Source organism: Hyla sarda, chromosome 7 (genome assembly GCF_029499605.1).
Source record: "Hyla sarda isolate aHylSar1 chromosome 7, aHylSar1.hap1, whole genome shotgun sequence".
Lineage (NCBI taxonomy): Eukaryota > Metazoa > Chordata > Amphibia > Anura > Hylidae > Hyla > Hyla sarda.
The window spans coordinates 91,291,586-91,313,592 of NC_079195.1; the positions used below are offsets into that span (position 1 = coordinate 91,291,586).

General features: G+C 42.9%; 1 protein-coding gene across 1 annotated transcript in view; it reads left to right on the forward strand.

Moving 5' to 3' along the window:
- The window catches only part of PCDH15 (protocadherin related 15), a 1,516,206-nt gene that overhangs the window by 714,420 nt on the left and 779,779 nt on the right, over positions 1 to 22,007 (forward strand). Inside the window, exon 13 of the mRNA XM_056530010.1 lies at positions 12,068 to 12,088. Coding sequence (XP_056385985.1) covers positions 12,068 to 12,088 — 21 coding nt within the window. The remainder of the gene's footprint in view (positions 1 to 12,067; positions 12,089 to 22,007) is intronic.

Below are 22,007 nucleotides of genomic sequence, written 5' to 3' on the forward strand. Positions count from 1 at the left end.
TAAAAGTACTTGAAGGACTATGATTTTTTAATAGAAGTGATTTACAAATCAGTTTAACTTTCTGGCACTAGTTGATTTAAAAAAAAATTTTCACACGGGAGTACCCCTTTAAGTCATGACCCAACTGCAACTGACCCAGTTTGGAAGAATCATAGATTCATATCATGCAGTCAGTTCAGGAGATTAGACCCTGACTTGTGGACATAATATTGATGCAAATATGTAGCCTTTTATTTAAAACCTGCCTAATCTCATTTACTTGTAATGGCTAGGAATGTAGCATTTACCTTTTCTTTTGTCAGTACTTGAGGACACTCATCTAAATGCCCATAGATACGAAGTCCAGGGCAGAAACCTGAAACAAATATGCCATGAATCCATATTTATTGGTTCATGTATTATGTAGATTTTACATAAGATTTACAAAACATATCAATATCACCTATCACAACAGAATCGGTATAATCCAAATCAAATAAAATAGTCTACTGCGGACTTAACAACCTGAACCATGTTTTAATATCCACGCAGAATTTTTTCTCCTATGGAGATTTCTAAGCCCTATTTGTATGTATGCTTTTTTTTGTTTTGTTGCAATACATCAAACGTGAACAAGGCATAATAGTTTATGTCCTCCTCTCAATCCCCAAACTCATAAACTCCAGCCTTTATGTCCCCCTCTCATACAATGACAAATATCTGCTGCATTTGTTCAACATATATACTATTTCTTGTACAGAAGCTATCTGAACAATACAGAATAACGAGGAGGTATTTGAGAGATCTATTGATTACAAAAAAATGAAAATAAAGATCAATTTGCCTGTAAATGATTAACTCCTGCTCTATTTTGTTGTCCTTACAATAAATGCAAAATGTAACCTTTTCATTATTTTTATAGACTTAAAATTAACAAGATGGTTTGGAATCAACTCATTTGGTCCAAATTTCTCCACAAATTTGGATTTGTTTTTGCCGAATCCCATGTCCCCTGTTCTTCTGCAATAAGCAGCTTGTCATATATTGTACATGTTCTAGATATTATTTTGTTGATACTAACTCCATATTCATGCTTCTGTCTATCAGATGTGATGTACTGGTGTTATGACTGGACCTGGTTCTGCACTAGCTGTTGTATGCTCCGTGCTTGTTTATACCTGTTTATACTGACCTGGGTTTGTGACTTTATTATTCTCTGCTTATTGATTTAGTACCATTGTTGCTATCTTTGTTTGGACTCGGCTTTGTTTGCATATTTTTTTTCCCTTGCATCTGTACTGTGTTGTTAACTATTTTTGGACCCTGTTACACCTCTGCTCTTACTGAGAAAAGGGACTATCATCCAGTTGAGGGTCCATCATCTAAGGCGGATACTCGAGTAAGCAGGGCAAGTTGCTGTGTGTGAGCTCAGAACTGCATTTATCCCTGCTTGACGTGACAACTGGAGTTTTCAGCAGTGATCACTTGATCATGTTATACTTTCTGTAGTACCCTAGTATAGCATTTCATGTGCCTCATGCTCGGAAACTGGCCCAGTGAGTAAACAGCAAATCTAATTTGGCCATCAAATCTAATTTAATTTAAACATTTGAATCAACATCTTAATGAAAGGGAATCCCTCTAAGTAGATTAAAGGAGATGTGCTTATTCCTATTATAAACAATTGTAAAAAAAAATATAAATAATGTCAATATACAACAAAAACAAAAAAACAAAATACAATGGAGTGGTCATTTGTGATATTTGTTTCCTCTTTATCATCCCTTGACATCTGTGTAACAGAGAATTACCACTCAAAATAGAAACAAACCAATAAAAGGAAAGTAAATAAGAACTAATAATAATAGCCAACATTTGTTATTTACCTGCATGCCAAATTTGACCTACTACAGTATGAAAAAAAAAAAAAATTTAAATACAGCCCAATGGATTCCTAAAAATTTAAATGTAAATCCATAGCTGAGTTTACATATGGGTCCAGTAGGCCTGTTCCTATAAACAAGCCTGGGGGAAGGGAAAATCCACACATGCAGTTGCTAAACAGTGTCTAGTCATCTCTAAATGTTGGTCTCAAACTGTGGCCATCCAGATGTTGCAAAACTTCAACTCCCAGCCAGGGCTGCCATCGGGGGGGCGTAGCCAGTACACCAGTAAGGGGCCCGGGCTTCTAGGGAGGCCTGGGGTCCTAGGGCTGCCACATGCTGGGACCGGTGCACCCCCTGTGACTGGGCCAGTGGGTGAAGAGGGGGGGCGCCCGTGGATCTGGGACATCTGAATTCCTGAGCCGTAGCATTCAACACTGAGTGCACCTTTATTACGCACACAGTGATGAACATGTTCTCGGCTACGGCGGCTGACGTGACAAGGAGCCAGTGGCTCTGTCCTGTCACTCCAGCTCAGGCTTCCTGTGTGGCAGCGGCTCTGCAGAGGCTGTTCGCACAGCAAGCCTAAAGAGAAGCCAAGCTGTGAGGGAACGAGGTAGAGGTGAGTAGTGTTTTTTTTTGTTCCATGGAGCTGTGTGGAAAGAGGATTATTATGTATGGGGACAAAGTGAGGGATCATTATCGTATATGGAGGCCATTATTATGTTAGGGGACATTATAATGTATGGATGCAATGTAAGAGGGCATTAAAATATATGGGGGCAATGTAGTGGGGCATTATTATGTACGAGGGCCATAATAATGTATCGGGCAATGTGAGGGGGCGATTATAATGTATGGGGGCACTGTGGGGGCGCATTATAATGTAAAGGGGTACTGTGAGGAGGCATAATGTATGGGGGGACTGCAAGGGGGCCTTATAATGTATGGGGGCACTGCAAGGGGGCATGTGAGGGGGCGATTATAATGTATGGGGCAATGTGAGAGTGCGATTATAATGTATGGGGCAATGTGAGAGGGCAATTATAATGTATGGGGGCAATGTGAGGGGTGATTATAATGTATGGGGGCACTGCAAGGGGGCATTATAATGTATGGAGGCACTACGAGGAGGCATTATATTGTCTGGGGGCACTGCAAGGAAGCATTATAATGTATGGGGGCACTGCGAGGAGGTATTATAATGTATGGGGGCACTACGAGGAGGCCTTATAATGTATAAGGGCACTGCAGGGGGGCATTATAATGTATGGGGGCACTGCAAGGGGGCATTATAATGTATGGGGGCACTGCAGGGGGGCATTATAATGTATGGGGCACTGCAAAGGGGCATAATAATGTATAGGAACAATATTGGGGCCTAATACTATACAGGGGCACAGAAGGCACTACTATATGGGGCAATATAATACATATAGGGGGTTTGTATAGAGTTGACGATTGTGCTCTATGTAAGATTCACCGCAGACGGCAGGTACCCAGGGAGTAGATGATCCGTAAAACCACTGTAGTCTGGAACAGGAGATGTAGTAGATTTGCTAGACCTGTGTGGCAGATGACGCGGGCCGTGCCAGGGAGTTGAGTCGAAGGTGCCGCTGGTTTTCACCAGAGCCCGCCGCAAGGCGGGTTGGGCTTGCTACGGCAGGCGACACCCAGGTCGCTACCCCTGGCACGACTCAACCACACAGGCAGCTAAGGTAAAGCGTGGTACCAAAGGAATAGGCAGGATGTAGTCAGTCAGGCTAGAGGTCAGGGCAGGCTGCACGGGAGCGTAGTCAGTGGGGTAGCAGAAGGTCAGTAGGCTGGCGGCAAAAATCACGATCGGGTCACAGAATACAAAGGACTGTTATACGGCAAGGAATAACAAGATCTGCTTTCTCTAAGGCGCAAGGCAAACAAAGATCTGGCAGGGGTACAAGGGAGGAGCAAAAACTTATAAGAAAGGTGCAGGTGCAAATATTAAATATTAAATTTCAAAGCTCCAGCGCGCTAGGAGGAGGGGGCGCACGCGTCGGAGCTGAAGGACAGAGGCCAGGGATGGAGGTGAGTGACGGGCTTGGACTCGCATGCGTGCGCGTCCCGCTATGCGAATCCCAGCCCCGCTGGGAGCTGACACAAGGGGGGAGATGTGCTCTCGGTCGGTATGTCCGGCCGGAGCGCCGCACGTTACACTGTAGAGAGAAGCCTAAAATGTTTGTCCGGCAGATTCGGTGAAGACGAGTTGTGATCGGGAGAAGTTTTCATGATGACCCAGGACAGATGGAGAAGAAAGAGAAAAGTGAACGACTCCAATCAGAGAAGACACCCCCTGTGAGTATGTAACTATAATGACTTATATGGTCTGCAGCACCTGTACAGCTGAAATCTACCTCTATATAGGGGTTATTAATCTTTTGTATATTGTTTTTAATAAGCAACAATATAGCAGTGTTAGTCAGTGGTAATGGTATGGTTATGGTGTGGCGGAATTATTTGTGCCTTATATAGTGGTGTTATTAGTGATACTGGTCTGTGTACAGTGGCGGTTGGGGGCCCAGACTACAAGCTGTGTAAGGGGCGCAAACATTTCTGGTGGCAGCCCTGCTCCCAGCATGTCCAGACAACCAATGGCTGCCCTGGCATGATGATAGTTGAAGATTTGCAACATCTGGAGGGCCACAGTTTGAGACAACTGTTGTATATTGAATTATCAATAAATACTTGGCACTGGGGAAGGAAAATATATTTTGCATGACTACAACTCCCAGCATGCTTGCATCATCTGCAAGTTCACAGTGTGAACACCACTGTTGTAAAGGTTGCTGGCTGTTATGAGAATCTTAATTTTGGAAGATCAGACACAAATTATAAAGCCATGCAGATGTGACTTAGTTCATGGGCAGAGCCTAAGGCATGAGACAAACCAAAACCTACAAACTAATGACATGTAAATACAGAACGACATGTAGTATTACATGTAATATCAATCATTTGACATTTTAATGAAAAGTCTATAGCATTGCAGGAAGTGACTTTTCAGACCTTTCCTCTTTGTGATTGGTTAGCAGAGACCCAGAATAATATGCTGAAGCAGTTTTTTTTTTTTTTTTAAGGCATTAAAGTCTAAAAGAATAACAAAAGAATAAAACATTATCATAAGCATATTCAGTCATTAAAAGGCAAAGGAAATTACCAGCTAAAGATGGACAGAGGTTCAGCTTCCCCTCACTTATCTGTATCAAAGTTTGTTTGAATGGCATAAATTTAATTAACCTGCATTAATACAGTGAGTGCTGAATAAACTGTTTCTAGCAAAAGGTTAACAGCCTCCATGAACTACCTTGTATTTTGTGTGGTTTAGAGCAAATCTTTTATCCGCAGTTTATTTAAAATGAGGAATGACCTAATACTTTCTCAATATGCAAAGCTTACTTTCCTAATTGGCAGTTAAAGGATCTTCCAAGGAAATCCACTTATGCTGGGTCTCAAGAATGGACAATATACAATAGTATACAGCTAAAGGGTACAGTCCCACTTACTGCTTACACAGCGTATTTCATGCTGTGCAAAATCATCTGCAGCAGTGGAAACTACACTACATATGCTCAGATAATCATACACACAGGGCTAGTCAGGGGCAGCCCTGCGTTTTCAGTGAAGACTGGAGGTGGGACCGCACGCCACAATCACGCCGGCACGCGGCTCCGTCTCCAATCTTCACTGAAAACACAGTGTGTGCATGATCATCTGTGAATACGCAGCATACTTCCCGCTGCTGCAGATGATTTTGCGCAGAGTGAAATACGCAACGTAAGCGGTATGTGGGACCGTACCCAAAAGGGCGAAGGAGTCTAGAGTGATAAGTGACCATCTCAGAAAGTGTAATAACATACATGTATGTAAGTGTACATACATATGAAGTTCACCTATTGCCTATGTTGGGGATGGATATTTGAGGGCTTTTTTTTATTATAAAGGGGTTGTGTTATCCGACACAACACCTTTCAGAAAGAAGCTATGGGGGTGTTCTCCAATAGGTGATACTAAATTGGATTTGAATTTTACCTTCTCCGCCATATATTTTTATGGAGGTTTGGACGCTGCATCGTACCTCTCTCACACACACTACAATATCTTATTATTTCTAGATTTCCTGAATCTTTATTTTATTTTAATACTTACAGTGTTGCCTGGTATTCCAACCTAAGCCTTGTTGGAGAGAAAAAGCAACAATGAAGCTCCCCTTATATCATCTTTGTATGCCGTCCTCATATCCTGTCCTCCTATCCTGTACTCAAAAAAAAAACAAAGCTCTCCATTTTACAAGGAAAACAAAAAAAGGGGCGTGACTTTTTTGTGAAAAAGGGGGCATGGTTCAGGCAAAATGGGCGTGGCCCCTACAGTTTTTAAAATTCCCAACATATTTACTAATGCTCTCACATAAAATGTGGTGGATTTGAGCCCTGGAAAATCTGACAGCTCAGATCATGTGTAAAAAAAACAACAACAACAACAAAAAAAAACATAGGGAAACATCAGTAAATACCGTGGGAAATACCTGTCTGGAATCAAAACCCACAAAGAAAATTACACTCCACTCTTAGTAGATCATCCCCATTGTGTTCAGCAGAGAAAATCCCCAACGGGTATTAACATGATGTGGATTTAGAAATCCAGATCACAAGTCAATTCTTATTGTGGAAAACACCTGCACCTGAGTTTTGTAAAATCTCATTGACCTGGCTAAAATTATAGTCCACTGTGGCGTTTTACCTGTGCCAATCTGCAGGTAAAATTTGCAGCAATTCACATTTGTGAATAACCATGTTAGTGTACGTTCACAAACTGATAAACTGAAAATCCACTACAAGTTTCGTTATCATTCACTTCAATGAGTCCTCGGAAAATCTGCTAAAGTGGAAGATTTGCAAATTGACGGCAGACTTATTGTAGTGGCAGCCAGTCTCTCATAGCTAGAAACCGGAGGTGAGTAATTAACATGTGAATGTACCCTTAACCCCATCAGGACCAAGGGCATAAAGGTACGCCCTTGCATCCTGGGACTTAAGGACCAAGGGCCTGTACGCCCTCAGTGTTTCCGTTCACTGCCGGTGGCAGGGTGGTGAACGGAACGGAATGCCTGCTAAAATCGTTCAGCTGGCATCTTGTACAAATGCTTGGGTTGGTCCTGAGAATCCCCCATTTTGGCGATTGCTGGTCAATTCAGACTGGCGATCCGTGGCGATTCCGCTCATACGGGTCACGAGTGAGCCGGAATCAGAAGGTGATCGGTGGTGTACTATACACCGCCAATCACCTACTGTTGCTAGGGGGAGGTGGAAATCACGTCACCGCCCCAGTAGTGCTGTTATTGGTCGGACAAAATGCCCCCTTTCTCTGCTCTGCTTGCTAGCCCACCTCAGTTGGCAAACAGCAGAAAAAGTGTGCTAGGGACCCCCCTCCGAGCCTTCTGTGCCCCCTCAGGGCACTGATAAGTGGCCTCCTGCCACATACATAGAGCAGGGACAGCAGAGTTAAAGGGACAGGTAGGAGTTATAAAAATTAAAAAAAAGAATTAAAAAAGTGTCCCCCCCCCCCCCCGACCCCTAATGGGTTCTCAAGGGTCCGCTGAACAATTTTCAGCATGACCCGGGCCCTATTGGGGCTTCAGGGCACTGTGTTTTGCCCCCTATTTATTTTGGGCTGCAGCGTTGTTGTTTTTTTGGGGGGGGGAATGATATAGTGGTGTGTGATTTCTAATCACACACCGTTATTACAGTTCGCACCAAGCACACACACACTTCCCCCGCCCCCCACACACACATATCCCCTCCCCCCCATCACCACCCCTTCCTGCTCCCCCTCCGCCACCGCAGAAGAAAAAGGTGATGGCCTGCTGGGCGTATTCGGTGGAGGAGGCATGTGCTTTACTTGCCTCTGACACCGAATCTGCCAGTGAGGATGAGGAAGATCCTACTTTCCTGTTATCTTCATCGTCCCCCTCATCATCTAGTTCTGATGATGAGCCCCCTTCAAGGTGGTGGAGACGCTGCCAGGCGAGGCCACCCCCCCACGATAGTGACCCAGTTACCGGCCACCACCCAGATTCGCTTATGGCTAGGCCCAATGAATGGTATGCCATCAATGCAGCCGAAATTAGGAAGTTTTAGGGTCTCGTGCTGCATACGGGCCTAGTCAAAAAATCCGGTGTCAGGCAGTACTGGAGTGGGAACGTCCTCTGCCAGACCTCACTCTACAGTATGGCCATGACACGGAGACTGTTTGAGGCCATACGGAAATGCCTGCATTACTCTGATAATGCAGCATGTCCCCCCACCAAGGTGATCCCACCAATGACCGGCTGTATAAGATACAGTCAGTTAAAGATCACTTTGGGGCCAAATTTTTGGAGATCTACATCCCCAAAAGAGAGCTCTCTGTTGATAAGTCTCTTATCAGTTTTAAGGGGAGACTCAGCTTCCACCAGTACATTCCCACAAAGCAGGCGCGGTATGGCGTGAAACTCTACAAACTTTGTGAGCGTACCTAAGGGTACACTTACAAGTTTAGAGTATATGAAGGACGAGATTACCATATTAAACCCCCAGAATGTCACCCCACTATGGGTGTTAGTGGGAATATTGTTTTTGACCTTTTGCACCCATTGCTGGATAAGGGTTACCACCTTTACATGGATAACTTTTATACCAGGATCCCTCTGTTCACATCCCTCGCCGCCAGATCCACGGTCGCTTGTGTGACCGTGCGGAAGAACCAGAGAGGCCTCCCTCTAAATTTTGTTAAGATATCTATACCCTTACCCATGAAAACCTGTTGCTGGTCAGGTATAAGGATAAGAGGGATGTCCTTATGCTGACCACAATTCATGGTAAGGACAGCTCACCGGTCCCTGTGTGAGGTACCACAACAACGGTCCTCAAGTCTGATTGTATTCTGGGCTACAATCAGTATATGGGGGGAGTTGATCTCTCTAATCAAGTCCTCAAGTCATAAAATACCATGCACAAAACACGGCATGGTACAAAAAAGTTGTGGTCTACATGGTACCGGTGGCCATGTACAACTCTTTTGCACTGTCCCAGTACACTGGCAACACAGTGACATACATTCAGTTTCAGGAGGAAGTCCTAAAGACCCTGATATTTAGCGACTGGGAAAGAGCAGGCCAGAGTTCCCAAGGAACTGGAAATATAGGTGCCAGGATCGTCCCAGGCCAAAACTTTCCAAGTGAGGCCCCCCACATTGGAAAGAAGGGACGATCCAGAAAAAATGTAGTATGTGTTGCAAAAGGGGGATACGGAAGGACACCACCACTCAATGTGACACTTGCGCCAATCATCCGGGCCTCTGCCTCTGTATTCCCTGAAGCAAGGATTGCTTCAGGGAATACCACGCTTCCATGGAGTACTACATTTTCCCTTTTCATTTTAATTTTCCATAATTTGACCACGATATACCAAGTCCAGAGTACATTCCAAATTTTAACCACATAAACCACTAAATTGCCCCCCAAAAAAACTTTCATAAAAAAATAATAATAATAAAATAAAAGAAACCTGATAATACCTCTGAGGGTATTTTTTCTAAAAATGGGTCATGGGTCACTGAGTCACTAGCATCGGGGTCTTTTTTATGTTGCCTCAAATGCGCAGCGCTCTCTCCACATGAGCGGTGTGCGCATCTGAGGCACAGGTTAGGGACTGCCAAACACATCACATTCCCAGAATGATGATTTAGAGTATAGGGTTTGGGGCGGGCATATTGTTTACTTTTGGCTATGCTCTGGGTCATCATTCTGGGAACATAATTGGCATATCAGCAGTAAAATTGCGAATCATGCGAATAAACAGTACAGTATAATTACATCTTATAATAACGCTCCATATACCTGTTTCTCATTGAGCCCAAGCCAGTGGCATCCGTCCAGATAATCCATCTGGCCTCGCTTTTCATGAGCTGATGAAGTTGAGTTGTTCTTTTCTGTCTAAGTGCTCTCTGATGACACGTGTCTCAGGATCCGCCCAGTTTAGAAGCAAATCCCCATAGCAAACCTCTTCTACTCTGTGCAGTTCCCGAGACAAGCAGAGGTGTCAGCAGAGAGCACTGCTGCCGGACAGAAAAGAACAACTCAACTTCAGCGGCTGATAATTATTGAAAGGAATACGATTTTTCAATAGAAGTAATAAAAAAAAAAATCAGTTTCACTTTCTGGAGCCAGTTGATATAAAAAAAAAAAAAAAAAAACTTTTTTTCCTCGAATACCCCTTTAATCCTCCCAGTACTTAGCAGCTGCTGTATGCTCCAGAAAAAGTTATTTTCTTTTTCAATTTATTTTCTGTCACACCACAGTGCTCTCTGCTGACACCTCTGTCCATGTCAGGAACTGTCCAGAGCAGGAAAGGTTTGCTATGGGGATTTGCTCCTACTCTGGACATTTCCTAAAATGGACAGAGGTGTCAGCAGAGAGCACTGTGGTCAGACAGAAAGGAAATTTAAAATCAAAATTACTTCCTGTGAAGCATATAGCAGCTGATAAATACTGGAAGGATTAAGATTTTTAAATAGAAGTAATTAACAAATGGGTTAAAATGGGAAAAACAGGTGTTTTACCTTTTTATTGGGGGAGGGGATTTTTCTAATTTTTGTTACTTTTATTTTTTTACATATTATTATTTTTTACACTTTAATAGTCCCCATAGGGGACTATTTATAGCAATCATTTGCTTGGTAATACTGTTCAGTGCTATGCATAGGGCATTACAGATGATCGGATCACCGCGGCAGCGCTGCAGGCAATCCAATCATCCATATTAAGTGCCCCACGGCCTCAGATGCAGTGATCTGTATTGATCACGGCATTTGAGGGGTTGATGGCAGCAGGGACCTTCCCCGTTAGCATCGGACCGGTGCTCGCGGTCATGTTCATGACGTAAATGTACGTCATGGTGCGTGAAGTACCAACGCACATGACGTACATTTACGTCTGGTGTCGTTAAGGGATTAAACAAAGCTTCTGTAATTCTATTATTGGAATTACGGACATTTAAAAAAAAAAGTGTGTGCACTGACAGCCACTGTTTCATAGAATTTTACTGAGGACATTTTATATTTTTTTTTACTGACATTCTTTATTCTTATTTTACAGATGTATTTTGTTATTTATTTTCCACAATATATATAGAGTTGCAATGTACCTATATAAAGTCTGATCATTGTTGAATTTATATTTGCCATAGAAATAAAGAGCAGCAGCAAAGACATATAGCTCCGTACTGCTCTGTTTATTAAAGGGTACCTTTCAACATAAAAACTTTTGATATATTATAGATTAATTTATGCAGAATAACTTTCACATAGCATGTTATTAAAAAATATGCTTCTTTCTATTTCATTTTCCACTTTGAAAAAACGACCACTAGGTGTCTCCCTACCAGTCCTTCTTTATAGATTTCAGACTCATGCAGGAGTCCTAAATCTCAGACAGCAGCCGGAACACAGACAAACTCACCACTGCTCACTGCCAGGGAGCAGTGTTGAGCTTGTCTGTGTCCTGGCTGCAGTCTGAGATTTAGGACTCCTACATGAGTTTAAAATCTATAAAAAAGGACTGGTAGGGAGACCCCTAGTGGTCGTTTTTTCAAAGTGGAAAATTAAATAGAAAGAAGCATATTTTTTAATAACATGCTATGTGAAAGTTATTCTGCATACATTAATCTATAATATATCAAAAGTTTTTTTGTTGAAAGGTACCCTTTAAATAAAGCTGTCACTTGCATAAAGCATTCCGTTGAAGCCCATGATACTTCTTTAAGCCAAGACCATATGATTTTTGACAGGTTTAATTTGTGAACAGTCTCATTTAAAATACAGTAACAGTATAAATGAAATGTAATCATCTTCATATCCTCTAGGCATATTATAATGTATATCTGAACTAACACATTCCTGTAAGACCTAGGCTGTATAGCTATACATGCAATAATTACACAGGAGCAGCTGTAAACATCCCGTCATTAGAAAATGTCAGCTCACAACAAAGCTTGTTCATATCATATTTGCCCATTGGGTATTTTCTATATTTGTGTCTCTTATTGCTTCTATGTTGTGTTTGTGATTTGTAATGTGCGGTTTACACTTATGTATTTCTAGATGTTAATGTTCATTATGCTTTGTTTTGCTTTTAGCTCGCTCCAGGCACTATTCCAGTATGTATGCAAGCGTGATATTTTGTTTTAACCCTTGCATGGCTTGCAGTGTGATGATCAGTCATTTAAAACTTTATATACATTCATCTCTTTTTATTTTTTTTATAAGTCATATGCATGTTTTTCAGCACATTTGCACCAGATAATTTCTTTTTTTGGCCTTTTGAATGTAGCACTGTTAGGGTGGGTTCACATCACGTTTTTGCCGTACTGTTTTCAATCTGTTTTTCTAAAGAAAACTGTATGGCAAAAAAAAAAAAGGATGGAACAGTATGGGAAACAGTAAATCGTATGCTTTTTTAAACTGTATATTGTTTTTAAAAGTTCATACAGTTCTGTCCGTTTTTATAAAAAAAAAATATGTTTTTGATAATTTTGTCCATTTTTAATGGGAGGGGTGTTGGGTGGGGACTTTATGATGCAACCATGGTTTTGACTCCGTACTGCAACCGCATACATTTTTTTTTAACATGGACGTCAATGGGAGGCGCACATGTATACAGTTCAATACGGGAAACCTTCTACGGTTTTTACTATGCACATGCGCATTTGCATCCTAAAGACCCCACCCAATACCCCTCCAATTAAAAATGGACAAAATTATCAAAAACGTTTTTTTATTTTTATTTTTTTATAAAAACGGACGAAACTGTATGCACTTTTAAAAACAGTATACAGTTTAAAAATGCATACAGTTTACTTTTTTCCCATACTGTTCCATCCATTTTTTTTTCCATACGGTTTTCTTTAGAAAAACGGATTGAAAACAGTATGTCAAAAACGTCATGTGAACCCAGCTTTATATGTGTTTTCTATCAATTCCTATAAAAAAACTAAAGTTGCCTGTAGACTTTTGCAGATTACAATAAAATGCATAATATGTTTTGAATACATTGTTAGTAGTTAATATCTTCCAATTTATCCTGAAATCTTGGACAGGAGTAACATATCTATATAACATATTCTATACTAAACAGTGACCGGCAATTATCATTGCAGGTGTAAGTGAAGCATTCTTCTACACCCCTTTTTTTGTGTGCTGGTAATGTGTAGGAGAACGAAATTTATTAAATGGGCACAGAGCATTTGATACATTTTGTGCAGGTCCCATTTTCTGAAATTTCTCTCTTTACATACAACAAAAAGCTAAGCTAAATCTGGGCTGGTGTAGTTTTAGAGACTTTTCAGTGGCTTTGCGCCTTTTATGCGCCTTTTCACAAAAAGGCGCAGTTCATAAAACCCTTTTATATCATGTGTATTGCCAAAATCAGTGGATTACAACTCAAAATCAGCAGAAATTTGTAAACCAAAAGGCGCAAATAAACCCTGCTTGCGCCTTTTTAGCGCCTTTTGTACACACAAAAAAAACAGTCAATGAGAAATGACGGCCAATACCTGTACAAGAGATTATTACATGTTTAAATATAAGGCTAGGTTCACACTTACGAAGCTGTGAGTGTGGCCAGTGCTGACTGAATCAGTTAACAATAGGACTGTGCGTAAAGAATAGACAAGACCAAAAAATTATTGTATCCTATAAAACACACACTAATAGTTAACATTTTCAGTAATCACTATGTATTTCCTTTGTATATATTCTTGCTGCTATATTCAGCTTAAATAAGTGTTTGTTGTGTTAAGGGAGTGTTTCTTTGCCCAGAATTAGTGCTCTCTCACACTATATAACACCCTAGCATTGGATGTCTAGTGGTCTCTCACACCTAGGGTTGGCACCTTTCTTGCAAAAAAATACCGGCCATGCTAATTTACATAATGAATTATACATGCGTAACATCACAGGATACACATATGCGGGGGAAATGTTGTCCTATTCTGACCCCTATAACCTTTTTATTTCTCCTCATAAGGGGCTGTATGAATTCTCATTTTTTTGCACCCCCATCTGTAGTTTTTAACAGTACCATTTTTGTTTTGATGTGACTTTTTGATCATATTTTTTTTATTAAATTTGGAAGTTGCAGTTAATTTCTAACTATAAATCCCAGCATGCCCTGATACAGCCTGTGGCTCAGTAGCTGCCCATAATGAAAACTACAACTCCCAGCATATTGGACTATATAGTAGTGTATAGTATAGGTCAGTTTTTCCCAACCCAGGGTGCCTCCTACTGTTGCAAAACTACAACTCCCAGCATGACCAGACAGCTGTCAGCTGTCTGGGCATGCTGGGAGTTGTAGTTTTGCAACAGCTGGAGGCGGTCTGGTTGGGAAATACTGATATAGGTTGGAGGCGTGGAGTTGGAGAAATACCGGCCATTGCATTGTCGATATTTTTTCCTATAAAATTCCATCAGGGTGGCCAAAATACCGTCTGTGCCAGGTGGCAACCCTACTCACACCATCAGTTTTTATGAGTCTCCCAACATCCTATAACTAGACTTATAAATAGAAAGAAATTCTTATATTACTTAGGAAGGGATCACTGTTTTAAAACAAACATTAGCCAGCCTCCCTGACAATTCGCCAGTTCTCTGGCTTTGTCAAGGGTCTATGAGGCTATTTATAGGTCTATTTATATGATGTAGGGAGACACAGAAAAACTGAGAGACCACTAGATACCAATGCTAGGGTGTTAGATGGTGTGAGAGGCCACTAATTCTGGGAAAAGAAACAATCCTTTCACGTAACAAACACCTATATAATCTGAACATAGCACAAGAATATCTAGGATCATTTTAACTATTAGTGCGTGTTTTATGGGATTCAATGCTTTTAAAGGGGTACTCTGGTGGAAAACATTTTTTTAATCAACTGGTTCCAAAAAGTTAAACAGATTTGTAAATTACTTCTATTTAAAAATCTTAATCCTTCCAGTGCTTATTAGCGGCTGTATACTACAGAGGAATTTTTTTTTCTCTTTTGGATTTCTTTTCTGTCTGTCCACAGTGCTCCCTGCTGACACCTCTGTCCATTTTAGGAATTCTCCAGAGCAGCATATGTTTGCTATGGGGATTTCTGTTACGCCTAGCGCTCCGGGTCCCCGCTCCTCCCCGGAGCGCTCACGGCGTCTTTCTCCCTGCAGCGCCCCGGTCAGTCCCGCTGACCGGGAGCGCTGCACTGTCATGGCCGTTGGGGATGCGATTCGCACAGCGGGGCGCGCCCGCTCGCGAATCGCATCCCAGGTCACTTACCCGTCCCGGTCCCCTGCTGTCATGTGCTGGCGCGCGCGGCTCCGCTCTCTAGGGCGCGCGCGCGCCAGCTCTCTGAGACTTAAAGGGCCAGTGCACCAATGATTGGTGCCTGGCCCAATTAGCTTAATTGGCTTCCACCTGCTCCCTGCCTTTATCTGACCTCCTCCCATGCACTCCCTTGCCGGATCTTGTTGCCTTGTGCCAGTGAAAGCGTTTAGTGTGTCCAAAGCCTGTGTACCTGAACTTCTGCTACCCATCCTGACTACGAACCTTGCCGCCTGCCCCCGACCTTCTGCTACGTCTGACCTTGCCTCTGCCTAGTCCTTCTGTCCCACGCCTTCTCAGCAGTCAGCGAGGTAGAGCCGTTGCTAGTGGATACGACCTGGTTGCTACTGCCGCAGCAAGACCATCCCGCTTTGCGGCGGGCTCTGGTGAAAACCAGTAGCCTCTTAGAACCGGTCCACTAGCACGGTCCACGCCAATCCCTCGCTGACACAGAGGATCCACTACCTGGAAGCCGAATCGTGACAGTAGATCCGGCCATGGATCCCGCTGAGGTGCCGCTGCCAAGTCTCGCTGATCTTCCCACGGTGGTCGCTCAGCAATCGCAGCAGATTGCCCAACAAGGACAGCAGCTGTCGCAGTTGACCGCCATGTTACAGCAACTTCTGCCTCTGCTACAGCAGCAACCATCTCCTCCGCCAGCTCCTGCACCTCCTCCGCAGCGAGTGGCCGCTCCTAACCTCCGCTTGTCCCTGCCGGACAAATTTGATGGGGACTCTAAACTCTGCCGTGGATTTTTGTCTCAGTGTTCCCTGCATATGGAGATGTTGTCGGACTTGTTTCCTTCAGAACGGTCTAAGGTGGCGTTCGTAGTAAGCCTTCTTCCAGGAAAGGCCTTGTCTTGGGCCACACCGCTCTGGGACCGCAATGATCCTGCCACAGCCACAGTCCAGGCCTTCTTCGCTGAACTCCGGAGTGTCTTCGAGGAGCCAGCCCGAGCTTCTTCTGCCGAGACTGCCCTGTTGAACCTGGTCCAGGGTAATTCTTCCGTTGGCGAGTACGCCATACAATTCCGTACTTTTGCTTCTGAACTATCCTGGAATAATGAGGCTCTCTGCGCGACCTTTAAAAAAGGCCTATCCAGTCGCATCAAGGATGTGCTGGCCGCACGAGAGATTCCTGCCAATCTGCAAGAACTCATCCATCTAGCTACCCGCATTGACATGCGTTTTTCTGAGCGACACCAAGAGCTCCGCCAGGAAAAAGACTTAGATCTCTGGGCACCTCTCCCACAGTATCCGTTGCAATCTACGCCTGGGCCTCCCGCCGAGGAGGCCATGCAAGTGGATAAGTCTCGCCTGACCCAGGAAGAGAGGAATCGCCGTAGGGAAGAAAATCTCTGTCTTTACTGTGCCAGTACCGAGCATTTCTTGGTGGATTGCCCTATCCGTCCTCCACGCCTGGGAAACGCACGCACGCACCCAGCTTACGTGGGTGTGGCGTCTCTTGGTTCCAAGTCTGCTCCTCCACGTCTCACGGTACCCGTGCGGATTTCTTCTTCAGCCAACTCCTCCCTCTCAGCCGTGGCCTGCTTGGACTCCGGTGCCTCTGGAAATTTTATTTTGGAGTCGTTTGTTAATAAATTCAGCATCCCGGTGACCCGTCTCGTCAAGCCGCTCTACATTTCCGCGGTCAACGGAGCCAGATTGGACTGCACCGTGCGTTACCGCACAGAGCCCCTCCTCATGTCTATTGGACCCCACCTTGAGAGGATTGAGTTCTTCATTCTCCCCAACTGTACCTCTGAGGTCCTCCTCGGTCTGCCTTGGCTCCGGCTTCATTCCCCCACCATTGATTGGACCACCGGGGAGATCAGGAACTGGGACTCTGCCTGCCACAGGAAGTGCCTCTCCTCCCCTCCCAGTCCCGTCAGGCAAGCCTCTGTGCCTCCCCATGGCCCCCGTCCTGGTGTCACACTGCCCCGTGCCAGGCCTCGCCCTCTGCCCTCCCTCCCCATCCCCACTCCTGCTGTACTGCCTGCCGTTGAGGAAACCCTCCATTCTTTCCCGGTGTCCTCATCCCAGGGGAGGCAGTTACCGGACAAAGAGAAGGGGAGACCTAAGGGGGGGGGTACTGTTACGCCTAGCGCTCCGGGTCCCCGCTCCTCCCCGGAGCGCTCACGGCGTCTTTCTCCCTGCAGCGCCCCGGTCAGTCCCGCTGACCGGGAGCGCTGCACTGTCATGGCCGTTGGGGATGCGATTCGCACAGCGGGACGCGCCCGCTCGCGAATCGCATCCCAGGTCACTTACCCGTCCCGGTCCCCTGCTGTCATGTGCTGGCGCGCGCGGCTCCGCTCTCTAGGGCGCGCGCGCGCCAGCTCTCTGAGACTTAAAGGGCCAGTGCACCAATGATTGGTGCCTGGCCCAATTAGCTTAATTGGCTTCCACCTGCTCCCTGCCTTTATCTGACCTCCTCCCATGCACTCCCTTGCCGGATCTTGTTGCCTTGTGCCAGTGAAAGCGTTTAGTGTGTCCAAAGCCTGTGTACCTGAACTTCTGCTACCCATCCTGACTACGAACCTTGCCGCCTGCCCCCGACCTTCTGCTACGTCTGACCTTGCCTCTGCCTAGTCCTTCTGTCCCGCTTTGCGGCGGGCTCTGGTGAAAACCAGTAGCCTCTTAGAACCGGTCCACTAGCACGGTCCACGCCAATCCCTCGCTGACATAGAGGATCCACTACCTGGAAGCCGAATCGTGACAATTTCCTCCTTCTCTGGACAGTTCCTGACATGGACAGAGGTGTCAGCAGAGAGAACTGTGGACAGACAGAAAATAAATCCAAAAAGAAAATAATTTCGTCTGTAGTATACAGCCGCTAATAAGAACGGAAAGGATTAAGACTTTTTAATAGAAGTAATTTACAAATCTGTTTAACTTTCTGGCACCAGTTGATTAAAAAAAAAATACAAGTTTTCCACTGGAGTACCCCTTTAAGTAATGGTATAAAAAAAGTAAATTTTAGTGGGTCCCTAGTCAAAAGACATTTTTTTGGAGGGGGTTATCCCCCAAAGGGTATTGTATATGAATAAAATTCTGTCTGAACTTCAAAGATACAAGTAACAATGTTGCATACATCCCAGCTTGTACTAACTACATTACTACTACAAGTACTGTTCACTTCCTTCATTTTTAAGAAGGGCTCTGCAAAATGAAAGAAGCGATCTGATTGATTGCTATGGGCAACTCAGCAACTTTTCCTCTGGACAGGATGATTTTGATAAATCTTCCCCATAATCCCTAGGGAGGAAACCAAACAATAGGGCTAACTAAAACTCTATATAAGGACACATATATTCAAGTATGAGAGCACAATAGACCTCTCCAGGGCAGAATACCCATGTAATAAACTTTCACTGCCAGTTAAAGGGAAACTGACAACCTGTTCATTTGCACTAAACCCAATACACTGGGTTATAGTGAGATTGAACAGGAGTAAAACGATTTCGAGAGGCTGCCCTGTGAGCCGGCTTAGCATATCTCTGTATTATTTTCTGTTTTTGGTTTCAAAGAGGATCAATAAAGATTTTTTTTAAAGTAAAAAAATATATATAAAATCAGGTTCCTATAGTTTTTATTCTTTTTTGAGTCTTTTTGAAATCAAAATGGTACCACTTTATTTAACTTTGTGATCTTTCCCTCTTGGCCAAACCTATGTTGGCATTGTGGTGGAGCAGGGTTAATGTTGTATACCTGGTGGGAAAGTCTCACAATAAATAGTTTCTGGAGAATAGTTATGTTTCACAGTTTAACACCCTCATAAACAGTCATATTGTTGCTCCTTTAAGAGTGGCCTTTTCTCAATATCCTTGAACCCTTTTCCCCAGAAAGGATAATTTCTTAACTACATCTAGAATAGCCATCCCCATAATGGAAAAAATAACAGCAGTATCTTCCCTAGGTCAATAGATCATTAATATAAACTACCTCATGTTTGAACAATAATGATCATACCACTTCATTCAGTCATGGGTCATATGAATGTTATTCAAGGATGGTGCTAATTGACTAACTAGGTACACAGACTGAAATTGGATGCCGTTCTATAGGTGCTTCCCTACTCTTCCTCATTCTTTCCATCTTACCCCCATGGTAAATTGAATTATTGTGAAATCGGTTCATGTAACCTATTGATAATTTATTTTCTGTCATTGATCTCAAACACAGTTAGTTTGTTTTATAGTAGACATACTATATTTTTTATGTTATGAAGTGGTCTGCAACTCCATATTATCTTATTATTACACTGCTGAGCTTTGTTTTTGTATTTTTTGGAACATAGTGCATGTTCTAGGTCTGTGTGTGTGTGTGTGTGTGTGTGTGTGTGAGTGTGTGAGTGTGTGTGTGTTTTCTGGAAAAGAATATTAATAAAAATATTTAAAGCAAACAAAAAGAAAATAAGTAAAAGGAACCAATGGAGTCAAAGCTCACTGCTGAACATTATGCTCTGCTTTCCTCAAGTAGCAGAACAGAGGCTACTTGAGGAAAGTCTTATAGATGAAAACTTCCATGGCATGTCAGAATATTGTGTAAAATATAAGTTGTGACAGATTGGAAAGATATTAAACATAATGATCAGGAGAAGATGCACCAGGCATACTTCTCAACAAGGTTACACTTGTCTTTTAATACAATTAGTTTTTTCTAATGAAGCTTCAAAAACAGGAAGACTAAACTCATTCTGGTTTCATAAAAACACTGTTGGCTATAGACTAGAACCATTGTCTAAGCTACATACAGACAGCCACAGCCAGACAGCTCCACAATACAATGCTCACAACAGGTGCCTGAATAATGACAAGGAGCTCAGGCTGCTAGCATTGGGAGAAGAAGAAATCTAGCAGCAGCTCTGTTGGAATAATAGCATAAAAAATGAAAGATACAACCCTTACAGCATATATCAAGTATTCTGATGCAGTTAAGGCTACTCAAACCCTTACACATAACATTTCTATGAATAATGGCTAATTATTATCACTAAAAACCCAATGTAGACTTGCTTAATGGTATTCCATTCCAGCCATAGATGTCTTCAAACTAACTATCATCTGCCATTTTGCTTTCTAGAAAGTTTATTCAGGTCACCTTGTTTTGTAGAGTATCTATAACACTATACAGCCTATTGCTTGTACGGCATAATATTACATAATTCTTTAAATAAATTGTGTAACAGGGCAATGTGTATGGGCCTATCTAATCAGTCTAAGTACTTTCTAAGATTTCACCCTTTGTGCCACCCCAACCTGTGGAACTGGGCATAGCTGCTAGATAGTTCCAGGTCACCTAGCAGGATTGGTCCTAGTGTATGTAGCCACTGTACAAGTGGAGGGTTAGGCAAAGACAGGACAATGTTTAGACAAGGTTCTACAGCAAGGTGATGTCGGAGAGCTGAGGCATGTGACACAGGTTCATGGTTGGCAATCTGGGTCAAGTACAGCAGAGTTGGTCAAGATACCTGGCATAGGTCAGTGTACAGGATATCAGTATCACAGATAGAGCACACTTTTGCTTTGGATACAAGTAGATGTGCAGAGAAAAGAATTGCCTTTTATAAGGGATTCTAAGCAAAGATTCCATGGAGACAGATATGGGTGCACGCTGCTCCTTTATGAAGTTGGGAGAATATACATGTGCACCTTGTGGGCCAGACCAAGAATGAAAACAGTAGCATGGTGAGGAGCAGAGGCTGTGCAGGAGGGGACACAGCATCAGCCGCAGGCAGGGTGAAGGAACAGGTAGCAATGCAGAGGGACATGGCAGTGAGTAGCAGTGGGGGTCAGCATTACACATTGCATGGAATTTTTGATCCAGAGATTTAGACCAATTGATATTGTAATGGATTTTTGGACCCCCAATAAGAAGCAGCTGCCAACTATCTCAAACAGGAGGTATAGCCCTCTTCTGGATTAAAATTGTGGATATGTCGCATTTGAAAAAAGTTTCTAAGCATTTCAAACCACTTCCTATATAGAAATGTTTAAATATTAGACAATGAAAATAAAAACTATTTGATGATTGTTCCCTTTTTAAGTCACCATAGGGAATTAAAAAAAAGACTGTGTACAAAGGAAGATTAACTACTTGTGAAAATAAAGCGCAGAGTAGGCCAATTAACATAATTATGTGTTTTATGAAATATTGGGCACAAGCAAAACATTAAAACATTTTTTTTACCATGTCATTTTATTTCATCACATCACTTAATAGATCTCGAATGCTGTCATCTTGATTACAGCTTCAGTGATCATTAGTTAACTGAGAGTTGAGACTAAATTTTTAAGTACCCGTCTATTGGAAGTTTGTCAAATCCACCACCAGCTCCTTGTCTCAAATACCAATTCATTAAAAATAATTGGGGTGGTTGGCGTAATATGAAGTGGTAAAATGAGAGCGCTCTTGGTAACTGATTAAATGGAACAAGTTAATATGTAAAAATATGGTATTCCATTAATGTTAACGTATTTAATAAAACAGTTCAAAGATTAAAGTTTAGAGAAAAATGATATCATGTTAAGTTTGAATTTTTTAAAATAAATGGGAAACTGTCAGTCGATTTTAATCTACATAACTGTTAATAATGGGTAAAATAATCTTGCTTACCATGTCCTCTGGGTCGGCAGGGATAGTGACAAAGATGGGTTTCACAGCTGTTGCTGATTGGTTGTCAGTAGTTCCCAGGGTGTTGCGGCATCCTCAGGTAGTCACTGTG